Raw genomic sequence first — 19,262 nt, forward strand, 5'->3', positions numbered from 1 at the left:
CAACTAGGAACCATGAGGTTGCGGGTTTGATCCCTGGCCTTGCTCAGTGGGTTAAGGATCTGGCGTTGCCATGAGCTGTGGTGTGGGTCACAGACGCAGCTCGGATCGCTGCTGTGGTTCTGGCGTAGGCCAGTGGCTACAGCTCTGATTCGACCCCTAGCCTGGGAACCTCCATATGCCACAGGAGCAGCCCTAAAAAGACAAAAAAAAAAAAAAAAAAAAAGATTCATCGAGCCCCTGCTTGGTACCCTGTGCTGGCCCCAGGGGCAGAGAGGCAGTGTAGTCCACGCCCACAGGAGCTTTTGGTCTGGGTGGGAAGTGTGGTACCCTGAGGCCACTGAGAGCCCTGTGATGCTGCATGTGGAACCTGGGACAACAACCACTCTTCTGTCTTTTCCTGACCTTGCAGAGTCACCTGCCAGAGGAACTCCACAGGGTCTCCTGCCCACTTTGCAAATGGGGAAGCGAGCCGGGAGAGGTCAAGTGAGTCACCTGCCGTCCCCCAGGTCACTACGGACCCTGAAGTCCAGGCTACAGCCTCCCATGCAAATGCTTTTCAAGAAGGCAGGGGTGCCTCCCACTCCAGGACACCCCAAGAATGCAGGCAAGCCCTCAGTTTACTGGAACCAGCCCCGTGCTCTTCCTTTAGGAGGAAACCATGATTTAATTGAATTCTTTCTCCTTTCTCTCTTTCAGTCAGTATTGCTATTTAAGCACAGTCCAGGCTCAAGGTGCTGTGCTGGGGGCAGCCCGTGATCCACGAGAAACACCCGTCTTGCCTCAGGCCGGCCGGAGGGGGCGGGGGGGGGTGGGGGGAGGCGGGGATGAGCCCATGTGGCTGCATGTTAACCAAGAATGCGAGGGAAATGCCCAGTGGTTCAGACCAGGAAGATAGTTTGCAAAATTTTCACAAGAAAATGCCCCCAGGGGAGATTTAGTTAGAAAAGCAGCTCCCAGGGAGATCCCTGGGGTCTCCTCATTTCCCAGCCCTGACAACCCCCGCCTGCAACCCTGACTTCGCTGACGAGCCCGTAGCTGAAAAAGCGCAGAATCAACAAAATTAGATGATGTTGACATCCCTGTGTCGGGCTTTCTCCTAGACCCGCGCTCTGCTGGCAGGATGGGGGTGCTGTCCTGCCCAGGGCCCCCAGGGGCACCTGACTGTCACCAAGAATCAAGGTGGGTGTGCATGTGTGACGAATGCACGCCTTCTTCTTTCTAAGGTTTTTCCATTGCAGAGGTTGACCTCAAAAGGAGTATCTCCTGGAGTCCCTGTTGTGACACAGTGGAAACGAATCTCACTAGTATCCATGAGGATGTGGGTTCGATCCCTGGCTGCAATCAGTGGGTTAAGGATCTGGCATTGCAGTGAGCTGTGGTGTAGGCCAGCAGCTGCAGCTCCAATTCGACCCCTAGCCTGAGAACTTCCATATGCCACAGGTACGGCCCTAAAAAGTGGGGGGAAAAAAGAGTATCTCCTTAAACTTTTGCTGTTCTTATAGTAAGCTTTTGCTGAAATCTGTTTCCTATATGTTACGTATACATATAACAGAAAAGGATGCAAATCATAAACCCAGTCAATTTTCATTAAATTGTCTGGAAGGAAGAAAAGCTTACACTTCTAGGTTCTGCTGGCTGGTCTAAGAATTAAATTTACATGAGGATTAACAGGAGAAAATCGCATTAAAAAAATTTTTTTTTTTTTTATCTTTTTGCTATTTCTTGGGCCGTTCCCGTGGCATATGGAGGTTCCCAGGCTAGGGGTCCAATCGGAGCTGCAGCTGCCTGCCTACACCACAGCCCACAGCAATGCAGGATTCTCAACCCACCGAGCGAGGCTAGGGATCGAACCCGCATCTTCAAGGAAACTAGTTGGGTTCGTTTTAATTCTTACCTCCCACGTCCATGAGAGGTTGAGACAAAAGGAGGTCGGTGGGCCGTCCCCAGCTGAGCAGGGGAGTAGGGGCCTGGGGTTTCTGAGGACAGGAGGGCACTCACATGGTGATAAGAAGAGCAGACGTTGGGTCAGTAGATGTGTTTTCCCTGACATATAGAGATGAGGCCACTTAGGTAAAGTTTGTCCCTGGTAACAACTTTTTCTGTAAAAAAAATCCCCAGTGTAAGTTCTTCGAGGTAGTTAGGGGAGGGGCAGTAATTACTCTAAAACCTACAGGGTCTCAATGGCCTTTAGCTCAAAATAATCCTCATGCAAAAATGACACATTGGTAGGGGGGTTTCGTTCTGAACACCCCATGTGCTAGCAGCTAGATAAGAAATACCCAGAACATTCTGTGCACCCTGGCAGCCCCCTTTGTCACTGCCTCCCAAGGTTAGTATGCCCTAGATTATTTTTGCCTGGCTTTGAACTTGGCATAAATGGAATCGCGTGGTATGTGTACTTCCAGCTCTGGCCTCTTCTACTCAACATTATTTTGGTGCAACGCATCCATATTGTTAGTAGTGGTAGTTCATTCCCTCCTATTATTCCTTTGTTTGCATCTATCAACACTAATTTATTCATTTTCCTGCTGATGCACATCTGAGTTGTATCCTGCTGACGCTGTTACCAGTAGCGCCGCGACAAACATTCCCAAGCGCCCCCTTTGGTGAACAGACACACGCATTTCCTTCGGGATGTTCCCGGAGAAGAAATGCTGGGCCACAGAATATGCGTGGGTGCAGTTTTAGTTACTGCCGTACTTGGTTGAAATCTCAAAGAAGCAGAGGGCAAGGGAGAAAACATTTTTAATTTCCAAAAAAATTTTAAGTTTAATTAATGTTTTATCAAAGAGGCACTTTCCCTCTGTGACTGCACAATTATATTGATTTAGTCATTCATTTATATATTTGTAGGTCCTCGCCTGTGGCACATGGAGGTTCCTAGCCTAGGGGTCGAATTGGCGCTGCAGCTCCTGGCCTCCGCCACAGCCACAGCCACGCCAGATCCGAGCCACATCTGCAACTTATGCCACGGCTTGTGGCAGCACCGGATCCTTAACCGACTAGTGAGGCCAGGGATCGAACCCGAATCCTCATGGACACTGTGTCGGGTTTTTAACCCAATGAGCCACAACAGGAACTCCCACGACTAGATGTTAAAAATAACACTTGGAGTAGAACTTAGATATTGCGTAGTTCAGTATTTTTTGACCATTGTGAAATTCACAATAAGTTTTCAAAAAAAAGTTTTATTGTGGTAAAATACACATTACATAAAATTTACTATTTTAATCATTTATAGTAGGTTTTGAAGGTTATTTTAGTGGGTCCATGATCAGAATTTTTTTTTTTTAATGGAACAGAATACAAAAGAAAACGCATGGCAGTAAGCATAAATACTATTTCGTTATTATTGGGTGTGCCAAAAAAGTTTGTAAAACACTGCGCTTCGTCCAACTTTTTAAAGTTACGGAGTGGAAGGTACACTCGGAGACCTAAGCGATATTGCCAAAGACGGCTTGAACTAGACCGCGGCCTCCTGGCTTCCCGTTCAGTGTATTTTCCACCTTCCATCTCCCCCCCTGAGGTCATCGCCACTGAGCTTGTCAAACTTGCAGGCGAGGTGGAGCAGTCTGTGTGCGGCCTCATACTTTAGCGGTGAGAAAGGATCTCAAGTCCCCTGCCCCTTGAGTTGGTCCCCAGTAGGCTGCTGGAGCCAGGACCCAGCAACCAGCAACTTCCAAACCTTTAAAACTCAGGGCACCCTTTGACTCTGTCTACTTTAGGGTCAACCAGGAAACCTCGAAATTTAAAAAGAAGAGTGGGGAAAGGACCTGTGGTTTGACATTTTTCAGAATTTTTTTTCTCTTTTGTGTGTGTTTCAAGGACACTTTTCAAGTGCAGAGATCTGGAGAGGAAGCACTATAAATAGAAGTGGCCCAGTGGTTGGGGGAGGGAGGGCTGGGGGAGGCGGAAGTGTGCTCTGAACACCTGCTAGTCGCCAAACCTAGGGCCCTGGTGGGGCTTTTCAGAGGGCCCTTCCCCATCATCAAAACCAGGGCTGGCGCCAAGTGCTCTGGTTTTGGAGCCTAGGTCCCCACGGCCTAGCTCCAGCCAGTCACCACGCCAAGTCCACCCAAGGCCGGCCCTGCGAGGAGAGGGAACTGTCCCATGTTGGACCTGAGCTTCCCAGGGTCATCCAGATCAAAAGGCATTCGCCCCTCACCTGGCCAGTGGTGTCGTAACATCAGTTAGGTGTGCCACACCCAAGTCAAATTTCTGCAACGTCTTCCCATAGTCTTAGAATAAACCCCGCCCGCAGCCCGTAGATAGCAAGCCATCATTTTTGACCAGGTAGGCGCAGCAGGCAGGAAGACGGATGAGAGCAGGTGACTTGAGGCTATATTTGCGCAGCATGCCCTGTTTTTACTGGGAGTGTATGTTTCCTTGGGCGGCTGGCATTCGTGGGAGAGGCAGAAACTCGTGGCGATTGTTGGGGGAGGGGCCAGACACCTGCTGCCCCCACCCGCGCTCCCATCCCCTTTCACTCCTCTCGGTGAACCTCCATCCCCAGGGCCTTCCCTCTCCTCAGCAGGAGCTTCTCTCGGCCTTCAAGCCTCAAACCTGGCATCCCCTTGGGCTCTTCAAGGACCCTCTAAATTAGATAAATTAGAACCCCTGTTGCCAGATGGGCCCTTCCTTCCAACCAACACCTCATGTATGTGAGTCAGCTTTTTCTTTTTTTCTTTTTTTCCAGCCACATTCGAGTCATACGGAAGTTCCCTGGCCAGGGATGGAGTCAGAACCACAGCTGTGACCTACACCACAGCTGCAGCAACACTGGATCCTTAACCCACTGCACCGCAGCTGGAACTCCATGTGAGTCAGCTTTCGATCTGTGTGATGATTCGTCTCTCTCCCCCAGCAAACTGGGAACTCTGGAGACAGGTCCAGGTTAGTTTTGCTCACGGCCGTATGCCCTCCTTCTAGCCCAGAGTTGGCCCGGAGATGATGCCCAGTACTTTACACAGCGGGAAGGGGACGGAAGAGGGACTGGGGGGGAGAAGAGGGGGTGCTGGGAAAAGGGGAAGGGTGGACCGGGCGAGGGGAGGGGCAGGGCTGGTTATCAGCAAGAACTGGGCAGCTCCCCCCGCCCCACCGTCTACCCCTACCACCCACCCCTCCACCCCCGGTCACTCTGTGAAGACCAGTCTACCGTGTCCCCTGTTCTAACCAGTCAGCCTGTAACCAGTGGGTGGTGTGTCCTCGGAGAACAAGTCTCACGGGTTTCGCAGGGACACTCCTCACCGGCCAGAGGCGGGCTGGGCCCTGCTGACCTGGTGGAGATGCAGAAGCTCACAGCCTGCGGGGAGTCCTGCCTGAGGTTCAGGGTTAGGAGGGGGCCTCTGCACAGAGGGAGGCCCCGGGGGGCAGTGTACAAAGGTGGGGGTCCCGTTGACCCAGGGCTCGGGTTTACTGAGAGGAGTGTGTGATTTGGGAGCCAAGGCTGACCTGTTCTTCTAGATCCTAAACCGCACCCTTCACCCAAGCAGCGGCCACAGCCCCCCGTTGTCTGACATTATCAAGGAATATCCGTTTGCAAGAGGGCCTGGTCCTCATCGGCCTGTTGCACTTAGTGGAAGTATGATTTGTAAACCATGAAAGTGCGATTCGGTGATGTTTGGTACATTTTGAGTTGTGTAACTATCAACGGCATCCAGTTCTGGAACATCCTCCTCCCTCTGTAAAATATGGATGAACAGGAGCTCCCGCTGTGGTGCAACGGGATCTGTGGCACCTCGGGAGCCTCTGGGACACAGGTTCGAGCCCCAGCCCAGCACAGTGGGTTAGGGATCAGCTTTGTGGCACCTGCAGCTTAGGTCTATACTGTGGCTCAGATTTGATGCCTGGCTGGAGATCTCCTTATGCTGCAGGGCAGCCAAAAATAACCAAAAAAAAAAAAAAAAAAAAAAAAGGATGGAACCCGCAATTAAATAAACAAGAGGCCACCAGGGGGAGCTCTCTTTCCTGGCAGGGTTTCAGCCAATGAAAAGCTGTGGGCCCTGTTTCCTACAGCCCTCCCAACTTCCTCTCCCCTCTATAAAAGGTTCTCCTTCCCTTGCTGTGCGGGGACTTGCCTGTGGTTTTCTATGGCTGCAGATGCTGAATTACAGTTCTCTGCTGATCCCGAATAAATCCATCCTTGCTGGAGAATCATCTGGCAGTCTATTTGTTTCAAATCCACACTCCAAAAAGATCCCTGTGTCCACTTTCGGCCACACACCCCCGCCTTCACTGCAGACCCAGCCAACCTCTAATCTGCTCTCTCTGCACATAGATTCACCTTTTCTGGCTGTTTCATGTACATGAGATCATCCAGTATGTGGCCTTTGGCCTCTGGCTCCTTTCACTGACCGTAGTGATTTTGAGGGTCATGGTGCAGCATGTGTGGGTTGGCAGTTTGTTTCTTTTTGTTGCTGAATGGTATTCCTGGGCCTCAGTTTCTTGTTAATGCAAAGATATTTTTCAGTCATGCAGAAACCATGCCTTCCTCCAAGGACCCAACTGAAAGGGAGGTTGGCTCCGGTGAGGTTTCTGTGCCTGGCAGACAAAGAGAATGTCCCATGATGGTGATGCAGACATGGAAAAAAATCACTGGATGGAAAAAGTTGAAACCATCCCCATGGGATAGAGTGACAAGCAGAAACCAGTTAGGTCGAATGTCAAAAAATCTCTCCTTTGGTTTCAAATATCACTTGAACAAGTGGAAAGTGCCAGGCTAGATAACACCTTGGGGGCTGTCATGGGAGAGGTGGCCTTTTGGCTACACATCAGCATGACCCAAGGCCAGGGCCGCCCCCAGACCAAAGAAATGGGAATCCCCTGGTTTAGATTAGGATCAGAAGCTTCTCCGTCCTCCCACGTGATTTCAACGTACAGCCAAGGTCGAAGTCAAGGATGGCTGTATTAAAGCTTACAGGACACCCAGATAATCGACTGATTGCCATACGAGAAGGGAGGGTCTGGTGCCCTCCTGTTCAAGGGTGGGATTCTGCTCCTCCCCCAACAGCCCACGCAAACCTCCTCTTCTGGAAGGCCACCAGGAGAGGGAGCTATTGTCCTCACCTCCTCCACCAATGCCCTAATGCTGAGCCTGGTGGATCCACAGACAAGGCCAGCTTGACACAGGACTGGGAAGGCTGGTTCTTCCTATATTATGAAAGAAAAAAAAAAAATCACGGAGTTCCCGTCGTGGCGCAGTGGTTAACGAATCCGACTAGGAACCATGAGGTTGCGGGTTCTGTCCCTGCCCTTGCTCAGTGGGTTAACGATCTGGCGTTGCCGTGAGCTGTGGTGTAGGTTGCAGACTCGGCTCGGATCCTGCGTTGCTGTGGCTCTGGCGTAGGCCAGTGGCTACAGCTCCGATTAGACCCCTAGCCTGGGAATCTCCATATGCCCCTGGAGAGGCCCAAGAAATAGCAACAACAACAACAAAAGACAAAAGACAAAAAAAAAAAAAAATCACAAGTATTACCTGAATACATTCTTGTAGAAAATTCTCAAAGGACACATTCCCCAGGACTAGTCACAACAGTCTGCCATGTATGCTTCTAGATACTTTTCCATGCATTTACCTCTCTAGGTAAATATGCGACTACACAGCTTTTTTTACTTTGTCTATAAACGAAAGAGATTATATTCGAGGAATTATGTAAAAACTTGTTTCTTAGGATATCACTAAGATCATGGCATGTCAGAACGTGCGTCTTTTTCCTCTCCAAAACAGCTGCAAAATGGGAGGTGACTTTCTGCACTGAGCCTCCAGTGAGGAAAACGTGCATTGCCCTCAGCGTTGCTCGTTTTTGCAAGTGTCATTTCTGTGAGCCTCCTTGTATGTGTATAAACCCGTACACACGTCCACTTTTTTGGTTAATAGGTGGATTCTCGGAAGTAGAATGTCTGGGAGTTCTGGACTCTGCATCCCGCTTCGTTCACTTATTTGCCTCTTTCCAAGCCTAGGGTGCTGTGATGTCTGTATCAGGAGGTTACATTCGTTCTTGTAACGTGAATGAAACTTGGTGGTTTCACTCTTGGTTACATACGGACTCTGTTGCTCTCATGAATAGGTTCCCTTTCCCCCTACATTTTCCAATTGGTTATAGTTAGAGATTTTTTTAAAAATTGAGTTCCCCCTTTGGCTCAACAGGATTGGCAGTGCCTTGGGAGCGCTGGGACAGAGGGTCAATCCCCAGCCCGCCACAGTGCATTAAAGATCCCGTGTTGCCATAGCTGCGGCTTAGGTCGCAACACTGGCTGGGATCTGATCCCCGATCCCTGGCCCAGAAACTCTATGTGCGTTAGGGCAGCCAAAAAAAAAAAGATTTTTTAATTGAGGTAAAATGCATATAACATAAAATTGACCGTTTTAATCATTTTTAAGTGGAGGGTTCAGTGGCTGTGGCTCTGTTCACCTTTTTGTGTAACCATCATCACCACCGTCTCCAGAATGTTTGCATCTTCCCAGACAGAAACCATACCCAACCACCTCCCCAAATTCTCCCACTAGTTTTTCACCTGGGGTCTTGGATTCTCTCGGTAGTTCATCACATCACCTGCAGTAGCGGCAATATTCATTTTTTTCTCATTTTAGACTCGAGCTTCTTGGTCTTATTTTCCTATGTTGTCAAGGACCCCCCATTACAAGGTCAAAGAGAAGTGGTGGGGCAGGTACCCCTTCTTTCCACTGTCACGATTACATGCCATGATTGTGCAAGGCTCTGGTAGACCCTGGTTAGACTTTCAAATGTGGCTTCTGTGCCGCCACTGCTAAGGGTTTATCCACAGTATCCAACTTTGTCAAAACTTGGGGTGCGTCCATTGAGATAACTGCATGTCTCAATGCAATGACTTACACTGATAGATTCTCTTATGAAAGCCTCTTCCCGTATTTGTGGGATAAACCTCCTTGTCATGAAGTAGCAGTGTTTCGTGTAGAGTCTGGATCACCCCAAATGAACAGGTGGCCATTGGCCAAGGAAACAGGAGAGAGAGTGATGGGTATGGATCGTGTCTCTGCTCCAAAAAGGGCACATCCCTGGGGGGAAATCCCAAAGGAGCAGTTCCTCGAAGCAGCCTCGACCCTGCTGGGCTAAGATGGAGAGTGTGGCTTTCACCCCAGTGTATCTCCCGGAGGAGCTCTGAGCGTGTCTGGAAGAATCACTGGGATAAATTACTTGCACGTGTTGAACTGTCTACCCAAGAAGAGCCTCATGTTGGGCTGAGAACCTGAGCTGCTGGAATGGACAGGGCTGGGGCTTATGTCTGTGGCATGAAAAGGAGGTGAAGAAAAGGTAGAAGGAGGAGCCAGAGAGGCTGGGCAGGGCCAGGGAAAAGGGAGAAGAGAAAGGGAAGCAAACCCTGGCTCTGGGGCAGCCGAGAAGGGACTGTCTACTCTATCTCCTCGGCTCTGAGGTTGTTTGCTGTGATTCCCGTCCCTACAGCTGAAGCTTTGGCAAAACTGAGTCCAGGAGTTCCCTGGTGGCCCAGTGATTAAGGATCTGGTGTTGTCTCGGCTGCGGCGTGGGTTTGATCCCTGGCACGGGAACTACTTCTGCATGCCATGGATGAGGCCAAAACAAGCAAACAAACAAAACAATTCTGGGTCCACTGGGGGAGCAGGACAAGGTCTGAGCTCTGTCTGCAGCTGGGGGACACCATGAGCTAAGGAGCGTAGGAGCTGAGGGCACCTGACTTCCAGGCCACCCCAAGGAGGTGGCAGAACCTTGCACTGGAGCTGGCTGGGGGGTTACAAGGTGAAAGGGCTAAGTGTGACTTGGGAGATAAAAGTTCGAGTCTGGAGGATCTTAATCACGTTTTTGTGGATCCTTTCAAGGGTAGACAGTTCCCATGAACTCAAATGGGAAAATTTTACATACTCTTTCTTTTTATGGCCGCACCCACGGCATATGGAGGTTCCCAGGCTAGGGGTCAAATCAGAGCTGCAGTTGCTGGCCTACCCCACAGCCACAGCAACCCAGGATCCAAGCCCCATCTGCCACCAACACCACAGCTCTAGGCAATGCCTTATCCTTAGCCCGCTGAGCAAGGCCAGGGATCTAACCTTCATCCTCAGAGACACTATGTCAGGTTCTTAACCCTCGGAGCCACAGGGGAACTCCAGAAAAATTTACATGATTATTTGCAGTCTCCTCTAACTGAAATTTCATTCACCTTCTATTACGAACACAGGCGACAATTTCTAAGTTTTAGCCGCGCCACGAGAAATAACAGATTTTTATACCACACTTGAGTTCTCGTCCATATCTCAGGTACTGTCGATAGTTATTGCTGCCTTGAAGGCACTCGGTCATAGACCCACCCTCTGGGCATCAGAGCAATGGTGCTGAGCCTTGAGAACCAGACCGAGGTCAAGGAGGTGGGATTCCATCTGGTTTTCCGTTTTGTCCTGGCATCCAGGGCATTCTCTGCGCTGGGTGCCGGGTACCACGACAGTAAGACAGAGCCTGCCCGGAGGAACCCGGGCCTGGGGGAGGCACGCAGCGCAGACACCCTGTGCAGGGCATGCTGATTCACTCGGTGAGAGCGCAGAGAGGGGATGGCAGGGTCACACAGGGTTTCTCACGGGAAGTGACCTTTGAACTGAGTTTTTCAGGATATATTAAGAAGTGCACACAGGACGTAAAACTTTCCTTGAACCAGACGAAAAAACTCCCTCATCAAGCATGTGCGTGTCTCAGCGGAGCGTTCAGAAGAGCAAAAAGCAGAAATTTCCCCTGGCTGTGGGGCTGAAACAGGAAACCACCCAGAAACCCTCAGCAGAGGAGGCTGGGAGTCCCCAGGTCCCTGGGACTGAGTGGACATTTCACAGGAAGCACCCCTGGGTGCAGCCTGCACCTGTTCCCGTCCCTTGGCGCTGGAATGACGGCTGCATGAGCTCACGGATTGTTGTGTTTCACTTGCTGATGAATCACACCTGGCACAGATATGGTCCCTGCAGGTTGCTGTTGACTAGAATGGTAAATGGCCGTGGCGATGGTAAATAAATCCGGGGCTACTGGGGGCAGCTGGGTGAGGGGCCATGACTCTGCCTCTCTGCGTGGCATTTGTGTCCCCGGATCTCCATGGTGGCCTGCCCTCTGGGTGACCAGGAAGACCCCCTCCCCACCCCCAGACTCCCAGGGATACGGAAGTGCTTCAAGGCGGTGAGCAGGTGGAGTGCCCAGCACCTGGGCTGCTCAGGTGTGGACGGGTCTCTGCCCTCTTCCAGGGTGGCAAGGTGTTGTCGAAGGGACCTGCAGGGTCCTAGCGGGCGCCTGAGCTGCCTGGATCAGGGATCTCTTTCCTCAGAGAGTGCGCAGTCCGAGCAGGAAGGATGAGTCCTGGGCTGTGGGAGTAGGGGGCTGGGAGCACCCTCCCCAGAGCCTCGTCCTGAGCTCACAGTGGGTGCAGAAGGGCGCCTCCTCCCAGCGCCTCACCTAGGCTGGTCCCTGCTCCATAAAGGATAAGGCAGGGCATTTCTATGGCAACACTTCTCCTCCCGGCAATGCTAGGGGTTCTGCTGTGTCTGCCCCCCCCCAACTTTACCTGTTGAAACTTTAACCAACCCCTGGCACCCCAGGATGTGACTGTATTTGGAGACAGGGTTTTAAAGAGGTGACTAAGTTATAATGAAGTCACAGAAGGGGTCCCTAATCCCGTATGACAGATGTCCCCATAAGAAGAGGAGATTATAGAGTTCCCGTGGTGGCTCAGTGGGTTAAGAACCTGACTAGTAACCATGAGGATGCAAGTTTGATCCCTGGCCTCACTCAGTGGGTTAAGGATCCTGCATTGCCATGAACTGCGGTGTAGGTCACAGATGCGGCTTGGATCCTGCTAGCCTGGAACTTCCATATGCCGCAGGTGCAGCCCTAAAAAAAACAACAACAAAAGGCCAAGGAGAGAGACCCCAGAGGAAACCCTCCCTGCTGATGCCTTGATCTCAGACTTGTAGCTTCCAGGTTGGTGAGGAAATAAATTTCCATTGTCTGGAGCCTCCAGTCTGGGGGCCTCTGTTACGACAGCGCCAGCCGACTCATTCAAATGACCTCACTCAGTGAAGGTTGCAGTGAGCTCCCAGAGATAACGCCCACACTCTTCTGTGACCACGAGGGACGAATAAACAGAAGTGCCCTTCAAAGACTCATAAGTCAGAAAGGCCTCGGGACTCGGAGATGGTTATTTGGTTACGTGATGACCTTACTGACAACCAGGGTTTCAGAGCTTGAATTTCCCAGAAGCACAAGGTGCTCTTGCTGATGTCAGAGGACCAGGCTCGGCAGAAGCTGATGTTGGCGCATGTAGATTTTCCACGTGGAGAAGAAGAACCACGGGTCCAGAGTTGCGTTAAAGGGCTCACGTCTGTGGGGAGGTTTGTGGGTTTTAAAGTTTAAAAAAACTCATGGCTGCCTTAGGCTTTGGCCAGGATTTTTAGAAATGTGCCTGACGTGACAGCACAGAGAGAATAATAAAATGAAGTCCAACCTTGACATTTTACAAGGTACTCGGCAGCACTTTAAATTTCAGGGCGTTTCACTGATGACCCGGCAGTGCCTCTGCGGGCTTTGGGGACACGTGCCCGCCCCACCCCTCACGCCCCCACCCCAGCTCTCTCTGCCTTAAATTGCTGGGCAAATAACAGCCTCCAGCTGGGCTCTGCTTGCCTAAGCCTGAACCTGCCTCTGCCTCCTGAGAAAGTCCAGGCGATTTTGTGGGTTTCCGCAGTAAGTGGCCGCAGTCCTGCACGAAGCCCACAGCAGGTGGGGTCACCTCCCGGGGGCCACGCTGCCCAGGTGAGTGAACGCTCACGGCCTGGAGCTTCCAGGGCGGGAGGTGCAGGGTTTGCGGCTACCTGGCCCCATCGCTTCACTTTTGGGGCCTCTGTTTTCCTCTACAAAGAGCAGAAAAATAGTAACAGCCAAAGGACCTGTGCAGGAATTAGGCTAGTAAATACTCAGGGTCTGTTTCCTTCCTTCCCCATCCTGCCCCTTGAAGGCAGAACCGCGGCTTCTCCTGGGCTCCCCCCACCTCGCCCAGCACAATGCTGGTGCACGCTGAGACCAGGGTGCAGTGTTGATGGGAGTTCCCGTCGTGGTTTAGCGGGTTAAGGGCCCGACGTTTCCATGGGGATGAGGTTCAGTCCCTGGCTCAGTGGGTAAAGGATCTGGCGTTGCCTCGAGCTCCAGCGTAGGTCACATGTGTGATTCAACCCCTAGCCCAGGAGCTTCCATGTGCTGTAGGTGCCACCCTAAAAAAAAAAAAAAAAAGAATATTGATGAATCGATGTCCTGGTCTCACCCCCATTCCACCTGTCACTCACCTGTGTCTGGCTCATCCGGGACAGCCTTTGAAGAGGGTAAACTTGGCTGGGGGGAGGGGATGTGCCCTCAGCATGCAGAAGCTCCCAGGCCAGGGATCACACCCACGCCACAGCAGTGACCTGAGCCATAGCAGTGACAACACTGGATCCTTAACTCACTGAGCCACCAAGGAACCCCTGAAGACGGTGAACTTTAAAACTGTTTCTCTGAGAGAGGGGAGAGGGTGGGATAGACCGGGAATTTGGGGTTAGGAGATGCAAACTAATACTGCATTTGAATGAATAAGCAATGCGGTTCTGCTGTACAGCACAGGGAACTGTGTCCAGTCCCTTGAACATGAAGAAGGTAATATGAGAAAAAGCATGTGTGTGTATATATATGTATGTGTGTGTTTATATATATATATATATGACTGGGTCACTTTGCTGTGCAGCAGAAATTGGCACAACATTGTAAATAAACCATGCTTTAAAAAAACAAAACTAAGGGAGTTCCCATTGTGGCGCAGCAGAAATGAATCGGACTAGTATCCATGAGGATGAGGTTCAATCCCTGGCCTCGCTCAGTGGGTTGGGGATCTGGCGCTGCGTGAGCTGTGGTGTGGGTCGCAGATGCAGCTCTGATCTGTGTGGCTGTGGTGTAGGCCAGCAGCTGCAGCTCTGCTTCGACCCCTCGCCCGGGATCTTCCATGTGCCATGGGTGCAGCCCGAAAAAGACAAAAAACAAAACAAAACTATTTTTCTGATCAAAGTGATGCTCCTTGCACTCAGTTCGGAACAGGCACTCAAGCATAAAGAAGAAAATAAATACTATAGCCAGCTCCAACAAGCAGAGATTATCATTGTTAATGTTTTGCGGTCTTTCCTTGCGGTGTTTTTTCTACGCGTGTTTGTAGCCAAGTCTCTGTTACTCAGCTGCCTGAACCTTTGCCCCAGAACATTGCAGAGAAACCCTTCGGCATCTAAGGCCACAGAGACAAGCCCTTACCTGTGGCGGAATGATCTTTGACTCCCAACAGCTGAAATATCTGTATAGACCGAAACCCATCTCACGCTCTTGCCTTGAGGAAGTAAAATCACTCCTGTATCAAAAACACAACTGAGAAAGCTGCCAGGATATTTCCAGCGTGGCAGCTTGTGCTGAGTATGTTTTAAGTTAGGCAGATGATTCAGAGATAAGAATTTCTCTGGGTTTCTTGGCATCTTTTTCTGTGCCGTTGTTTAGATGAAGAAACACAGTAATTTGGGCTTTATTCCAGTGGAGGAGAAACTAGCGGCAGGGCCCTTGAGCTGGTCCTTTCCCCAGATCAGGTTTCACAGAGGAAAGCAGAGGGCAGGCTGTTGGTGCCAGCACCCCTGCACCTCTCAAGGGTGACAGTCAACCAGGGCACCCAGCCAGGAGGCCTACGGGGCTGGGCAAATCAATCCGATCCAAAGGATCGGTAGGAAATAATGCAAAGAGCATCTCGCTCAGGTGTGAGACAGGTGTGGATTCCAGCAGAGCTGTCCTGCATCCCTTCTGATTTGGGGCAGGGGCCACAATTTCACACCAGAAGTGAGAAAAGAACCATGGCTTTGGTGGGTGATGCTCACATCATCGAAGCTTGGCTTGGTGGGAAACGTCTGAAATTGAAGGACAGTTGATTTACGATATTGTGTTAGTTTCAGGTATACGGCAAAGTGATTCAGTGCTGTGTGTTTCTTCTTCAGATTCTATTCCACTGTAGGTTCTTGCATGCCCTGTGCTAGCCTGTCAATCCCTGTTGCTTACCTAGTGGACGTAGAGTCATTGGTATCTGTTAATCCCATCCTCCTCATTCGTCCCTCTCCTTCTCCCTCTTCCCTTTAGCAGCCGTAAGTTGTGTTCTATGTCTGTGAGTCTATTTCTGTTTTGTATACAGATTCATTTGTATTTTTTAAGGTTCCACGTATAAGTGATATCATCATACATTTGTCTTTGTCTGACTTATTCCCTAAGTATGCTGTTCTCTAGGTCCATCCATGTTGCTGCAAATGGCAATACTGCACTCTGTTTATGGCTGAGCAATAGTCGTATATATGTACCACATCTTCTTAAGCCAGTCATCTGTTGAATGGCTCTTGAGTTGTTCCCATGTCTGGGCCAGCGATTAGTACTGTTATAAACACTGGGGCGTATGAATCTTTTTGATTTAGGGGTGGGACTGCAGGATCACATGGTAACACTATTTTCAGTTATTTAAGGAAGTTCCATGCTGTTTTCCCTCTCTCTCTCTCTCTCTCTCTCTCTCTCTCGCCTGGACTCCATTCCCTGCAGGTAGGCAGTAGGTTACAGCTATTATTGTTGTGATTTTTTTGGATGAGAGTTGCACCTTTAGAATCCAGATCCAGCGTGAACAAAACGAGGCCCCAGGAGTTCAGACCTATTATGACACCCAGGAGAGTGGTGATTCGAAAGTGCTGCCTAAGTGAAAGCAGAGTCCCCCTCTTTCTCAGTCGCCTTGAACTCACGCCTCTGCCCCCTTGTGGTGGAAACGGAGCACGACCGGGTGATTGGTCTGTGGCACCGAACAGGTTTCCTTGTTTGAATGTGAGTTCTCTCTATTATTATTATTTTTTTATATATTTTTCCCACTATACAGCAAGGGGGTCAGGTTATCCTTACATGTATACATTACAATTATATTTTTCCCCCATCTATTATTATTGTTATTGTTAGTAGTAGTAGTAGTGGTATTGTTACCACTACATTTTCTACTGGTTGAATGTTACTATTCATGAGGACACTAGTGGCCATACATCCTGGCACTGTGCTAAGTGAGCACTTCACATGCTTAATTCATCAAAGATTTACAGCAACCTTGTAGTGTAATGGGTGTCAGCACTGCCATTTATAGGGCAGGAGGCAACAGCTCAGAGACTCTGAGTAACTTGTCCAGAGTCACACAACTCTTACGAAATGGGTCTAGGACATCACCTGAGACCTTAACCACTTACCCACTTCGCCCAGTCCCACCACAGCTGGTTAGAGTGGTGTTTCTCAAATCTGAGTTAGAAGAGGACCCCTGTAAAAGAAAGTCCTGGAGTTCCCGTCGTGTCTCAGCGGTAACGAACCCGACCGTGTCCATGAGGACTCGTGTTTGATCCCCGGCCTCGCTCAGTGGGGTAAGGATCCGACGTTGCCGGGAGCTGTGGTGTAGGTCGCAGACACGGCTCGGATCCGACGTTGCTGGGAGCTGTGGTGTAGGTCGCAGACACGGCTCGGATCTGACGTTGCTGGGGCTGTGGTGTAGGTCGCAGACACGGCTCGGATCTGACGTTGCTGGGGCTGTGGTGTAGGCCGGCGGCTGCAGCTCTGATTGCGCCCCTAGCCTGGGAACGTCCAGGGTATGCCACAGGTGCAGCCCTAAAGAGACAATAAGTAAAGAAATCCTTTCTTGTGAACCAAAAAACTGAGACTTCTCTGAGAAGCTGAGTTAAAAGTGAAACCCTGCAGGAGGACCCTCGTGGCTCAGCAGCTTAAGGTGAAGGCTTTCACTGCTGTGGTTCTAGTTACAGCTGTGGCTCGGCTTCGATCCCTGGCCAGGAATTTCCACATGCCATGGGCACAGCCAAAAAACAACTACAAAAATGCAAAGCCCTGTAACCACAGCCACCACAGACACTCAGATGTCACAAAGGCCCCCTGCACAGGCTTCCCTGGAAAGGGCCATTCCCTTGGTCCAGAATAAACCTATTTTTTTTTTTTAAGATAATCACTGAAATGAAAACATAGCCAAATTTAGTGCCCAAGGGTATGTGGGCAAGGCACTGCCTCCTCCATCAACTCTGCCAGTGTGAGAAACACATTTATAAGAAAGCGGTTGGTCTGATAGAGCTCACAGGACCCTTCCTGACTGGCTGGCCCTTTAATCTCTTTTTTTTTTTAATTCCGTAAGGCTTTTCCTGGATTTCCTTTGAATCCGAGCCTTGGAGGTGCAGACTGGCCTTAGGCAGAGTCCCCCCAGGGCGGAGCTGAGACAGAGGCTGTGTGCTGCGGTTAATCCGGCTGATGGGATCTGATCCCGGGAGGCAGGTGTAAAGGATGGGGGAGGGGGAACGAGACGAGGAAAACCCCACAAATCCAGCTCGCACTGCGAGGGGTGTCGAATGATCTTGGGGTTGGCACCTGCCCAGGCAGCAGTGGGAAAGGGCCATCCCTTGCTTGGCTCATTATCCCATACCCCACTTGTCAAGGGGTGCCCCGGGGGCTATAACCCAGCACCAGGCTCCAGAGATGCCCTGGGTGGTCCCTTCATTTCCTGTGGCTGCTGTAACAAAGGCACCACAAACTGGGCGCCTTAAAAACACTGACTTCTCTCTGTTCCTCTGGAGGCCAGAAGCCTCAAGTCAGGACCCAGGGCCCAGAATCAAGGTATCCTGGAGACTTGCTCCCTCTGGAGGCTTTAGGAAGAAACCCACTCCTTGCTTCCAGGTTCCCGTGGCTGCAACTCTCCAATCTCTGCCCCCGTGTTCACGTCACCTTCTCTGTGTGTCAAACCTCCCTCTGCCTCTCTCTTTTCTTTTTTAAAACACGAACACGAGTTCCCTTGTAGCTCAGCAGGTTCAGGATCCAGCGTTGTCACTGCAGCAGCTCAGGTCGCTGCTGTGCTGCAGGTTCAATCCTTGGCCTAGTAACTTCCACGTGTGGCCAAAAAAGAAAATTTAAAAATAAAAGAAACAAACTCTTTCAAAAAAAAATTTTTTGGGGGCCACTCCTGCGGCATGCAGAAGTTCCCCGGCCACTGTAAACCAGCTATAATGGAAAAAATAAAAATCCTTGTTAAAAACAAAAAATAAAAAATAAATAGTTCCCAGGCCAGAAATTGAACCTGCAGCACAACAGTGACAATGCCAAATCCTTAACCACTAGGCCACCAGGGACCTCCTCTGCCTCGGTCTTGTAAGGACACGTGACAGCGGGGAGGGCCACTCAGGTCCACGACAATTCTCATCGCAAAGCTCCTTAATCACAGCTGCAGACGCTTTTCCCAAACGAGAGGGCGTTTGCAGCTTCCAGGTACTTATCACGTGGAGAGACCTCTGGGGGTCATTTTTCAGCCCCCACAGGCGGGAAACAAGAGGCCAGTGGGCTGGTGTCCACTCTGAGACGCCTGACACTCTAGAGACCTGTGAATGGAAGCTGCCCTCCCGGGAGCGCACGGGGCCTTCCCACTGTGCTTACCTGCCCACCACATAATTACTGGCTGGGTGGATAAAGAAGCAAAAATACATGAACTTCAACACTGTAATTTGAACATCTTACCAGCATGCATTCTGCTTATTGCATCCGTCACGAACCCACAGATTTGGAAATTCAGAAGTTGCAAAAGATGCATGTCCCCTGCCCCCAGGTGCTGTAGAGGAAACCAGAGCTGTCTGCACTGTGTGTATCCTTGCAGAATATTTTATGCATATATGAGCCAAAATATGCGTGCATTATTGTTTTGGTTTTTTTGGGGGGTTTTTTTTGCCTTTTTTAGGGTCACCTCTGCAGCAAATGGAGGTTCTGAGGCTAGGGGTTGAATAGGAGCTGCAGCCACCAGCCTACACCACAGCCACAGCCATGCCAGATCTGAGCCATGTCTGCAACCTCCACCACAGCTCAACAACCAGATCCTTAACCCACTGAGCAAAGCCAGGGATTGAATCCACATCCTCATGGATCCTAGTCAAGTTCATTAACCGCTGAGCCCTGAAGGGACCTCCGGTTTATTTTTTGTTTTTTTGTTTTGTTTTGTTTTGTTTTGTTTTTGCTATTTCTTTGGGCCGCTCCCACGGCATATGGAGGTTCCCAGGCTAGGGGTCAAATCGGAGCTGTAGCCACTGGCCTACACCAGAGCCACAGCAACGCGGGATCCGAGCCGCGTCTGTAACCTACACCACAGCTCACGGCAACGCCGGATCGTTAACCCACTGAGCAAGG

The 19,262-nt window shown here is 50.5% G+C and overlaps 1 protein-coding gene across 6 annotated transcripts in view; it reads left to right on the top strand.

Moving 5' to 3' along the window:
* LOC110255850 (uncharacterized) overlaps positions 1-19,262 on the top strand; it is a 65,960-nt gene that overhangs the window by 4,272 nt on the left and 42,426 nt on the right. For 2 of the 6 annotated variants that reach the window (XR_002336735.2, XR_014819833.1), the window contains exon 1: positions 12,646-12,791. Coding sequence is in view for 1 of the 6 variants with exons in the window: in XM_084982228.1 (XP_084838354.1) it covers positions 410-604; positions 1,101-1,179; positions 4,697-4,893 (471 nt within the window). In the remaining 5 variants the exon portion in view is untranslated. Of the gene's footprint in view, positions 1-409; positions 605-696; positions 1,441-4,696; positions 4,894-12,645; positions 12,792-19,262 lie in introns of those variants that run through there. The other 4 variants (XR_014819834.1, XR_014819835.1, XR_014819836.1 and 1 more) reach the window with 4 other exon arrangements.

This window comes from Sus scrofa, chromosome 11 (assembly GCF_054392235.1).
Source record: "Sus scrofa isolate SSC_HxYL_T2T_F1_AM1 chromosome 11, Sscrofa_HxYL_maternal_Yorkshire_Landrace_v2.0, whole genome shotgun sequence".
Taxonomy (NCBI): Eukaryota; Metazoa; Chordata; class Mammalia; order Artiodactyla; family Suidae; genus Sus; species Sus scrofa.